This window comes from Aplysia californica, unplaced genomic scaffold, assembly GCF_000002075.1.
Source record: "Aplysia californica isolate F4 #8 unplaced genomic scaffold, AplCal3.0 scaffold01401, whole genome shotgun sequence".
NCBI classification, from domain to species: domain Eukaryota; kingdom Metazoa; phylum Mollusca; class Gastropoda; order Aplysiida; family Aplysiidae; genus Aplysia; species Aplysia californica.
This window is the reverse complement of record NW_004798671.1, coordinates 47,801-50,422: the sequence shown is the minus strand read 5'-3', so window position 1 is coordinate 50,422 and position 2,622 is coordinate 47,801. Positions and strand designations below refer to the sequence as shown.

Here is a 2,622-nt window from a genome sequence, read left to right as displayed (position 1 = left end):
AAAAAAACAACCCGAAAATTAAAAATGAATTAAGATAAAAAAGCAATTCAATTTTTAAAAAAAAGTCTTGTCTTAGTTCTTCAGAAATGAACTCTGAATTTAAGAATCCGCCTCTTAAATATTTTTCCAATGCTGTAATGGGCATCGAAACCTAGATTTGAAAAACTTCTACACTACCGTGTATATTTTTGCCCAGTGACTTGGAACAGCGGAGGGGAAAGTGAGTGGTTTTTTTGTGCTCTGGAGTGGTTTGTGTTCTTTCTGTCCTATCTGTCGTTTTTTGGTCTCTTCTCTCCTTCTTGTCTGTATTGGTTACTGAAATTACTCTCTTAGAGTCTCATGCAAGTCGATAGTGCCGTAAAACTCCAAGGCCTATTCAATCATTCGTCAACTCGCTAATAATACCTCATCATAGCTCGGCAGTTATGTGACCTGTTTGTGTTGTAAGTGCTGTAAAACTCGCACTGAAAAAAAAAACCCAACTAATTCTAAAGGAGAGGATATGACTTCCCGGAGACATTCTTGTCTAGGCCCAGCCGAGAGAATTTGGTGAAGTGCGCCGCCTCCCTCTACGACCTTTGACCTGTGACCTACTTGTTATTGTGTGTCTCAGGGCATTGAACCCGTCTCACTCAAGCGAAAAGTGCGAAATGGGAAATCTGCGCTCTCGAGTCAAGAGATGGGTTGTGGGTGGTTGGCGGGTGCTCTGGTGTCGCCTGCTCCTTCTTTCCTATCCAACATCTATCGTCCTTCTCTCTCCCCACCTCCTTTTTTTGTGTGTGTTTGTTACTCTCTTGTAACACCTCTACTCTTCGGCACTTACATTATGACCTTGTTGTGTTGCAAGTGCCGTAAAAACACTGACTTTCTGAAACAGGGGAGGGTACTTAGTACTTAAAATAGTGCGTCTGCCGTTTCGGTTTCTTTACTTCTCCTCACGATTCTTCTTCCTCCTCTTCTTTCTTCTTCCTCCTCTTCCTCCTCTTCCTCCTCTTCCTCCTCTTCTTTCTTCTTCTTGGTGACTGAACCGGCGTGTGTGGTGTTGGAGCGGCCAGCTAGACGTTAGTGTGTGGCGTCGGTGGCCTAGTGGTTAGGCTCTCGGACTCGCAACCGTAAGGTCGTGGGTTCGAATCCCGTCAGGGGCCCGACGTTGTGTCCTTGGGAAAGGCACTTTACACGAATTTTCCTCACTTCACCCAGGTGGGAATGGGTGCCCGGCTATAGACAGCGAAAGACCTTGTCAGTATGTTAGTGTTTGAGCGCTTAATCAGCTGCTGGCACTGTATGCTTCCCGGGAAGCTGAGAATGTTTCGGAGTGTTCTATGGTCTGCTGGGGTAATAATATAGTGTAAAGCGCATAGAGCCTGCTGTTGAGCGGGGATTTGCGCTATACAAATGCTATCTATTATTATTATTATTAGTCAGTTGTAATGGTACACAGGAGTTCCAAGTTCAATTCTCGGTTGTTGTTGTTTTTTTTTAGTAGAGGTTTTACGGCGCTGGCAACTGCATAAGGTCATAGAGCGCTTCAATTCTCGAGTATTGGGAGAAATTTGTATCGAATGTCGCGTTCTTTCTATTGAGACTTTGTATGTTGTGTCCCTCTCAGCCCGGGTTAGCCCTGTGGGATGTTGTATCCCTCTCAGCCCGGGTCTTACTGCTGGAATGCTGTATCCCGTACACACTGAGTTGGCCCTGACAGCAGGGTCGAAGGGGCTCGCTTCTTGAACGATCTAAATATTGTGTCGACGGGCGCATTAAAGCACATTAAAAAAATAATTGTAAGGACACTTGAATCGAAAGGTTATGAGCGTTTTTCTCCTGCTCTCACTGGAATATAATATATAAGCGGGTGGTTGGCGGGTGCTCTGGTGTGGTTTGCTCCTTCTTTCCTATCAAACATCTATCGTCCTTATCTCCCCTCCTTTTTTGTGTTTATTACTCTCTTGTAACACCTCTAATCTTTGGCACTTATGTGACCTTATTGTCTTGCGAGTGCCATAAAACTTTAACAAAAAAACCTCATTGGAATATGAGAAGGCATACGAGGCAGAGGCAGGCCCAGAGAAACAAAATCAGGAAACCTGAACAGATGGGTGACTGGTAGACACAGGCATGATACATGTTGAGGCTCCTTTTCTTTCTGTCTTTCTTTCTTTCTGTCTTTCTTTCTTTCTTTCTTTCTTTCTTTCTTTCTTTCTTTCTTTCTTTCTTTCTTTGTTCTTTAAAGAGCATCCGGGCAGTGAAATGAATGGAGAACCATGTTCACCCATGTCTGTTTGAGATCTTGCACTTTATAACGATTACGATGGTGATGGTGTCATTAGAGCTTAACTTAGATTTAATTCTAAAAGTATGAATATGACCCTTTGATCCCTGGAACTTGCATATTAGCTTTACGTTTTCTTTTCTTTCCCTCCAATCCTATAGGTGTTGGAACATGCGCAGAAGGAGTTGCTGAACCACCAGGACACAGGCGTCAGTGTAATGGGTAAGTTTTGTTTTGTTTGTTTCGTTGTTGTCATTGTTATGTCTTACCGTTGAAAAAACATTTTTAAAAATTTGTTTTAGTTGGTTATTTATATTTTTTTCTCTTTTTTAAATTGAAAATAATGGTGGGGG

At 42.8% G+C, this 2,622-nt stretch overlaps 2 protein-coding genes across 2 annotated transcripts in view; one reads left to right on the top strand and one right to left on the bottom strand.

The window, feature by feature from the left end:
• LOC101847397 (phosphoserine aminotransferase) overlaps nucleotides 1-2,622 on the top strand; it is a 24,343-nt gene that overhangs the window by 7,725 nt on the left and 13,996 nt on the right. The window contains exon 2 of the mRNA XM_005112771.2: nucleotides 2,431-2,491. Coding sequence (XP_005112828.1) covers nucleotides 2,431-2,491 — 61 coding nt within the window. The remainder of the gene's footprint in view (nucleotides 1-2,430; nucleotides 2,492-2,622) is intronic.
• LOC101847630 overlaps nucleotides 1-2,622 on the bottom strand; it is a gene marked incomplete in the record, with an annotated part of 42,602 nt that overhangs the window by 34,313 nt on the left and 5,667 nt on the right.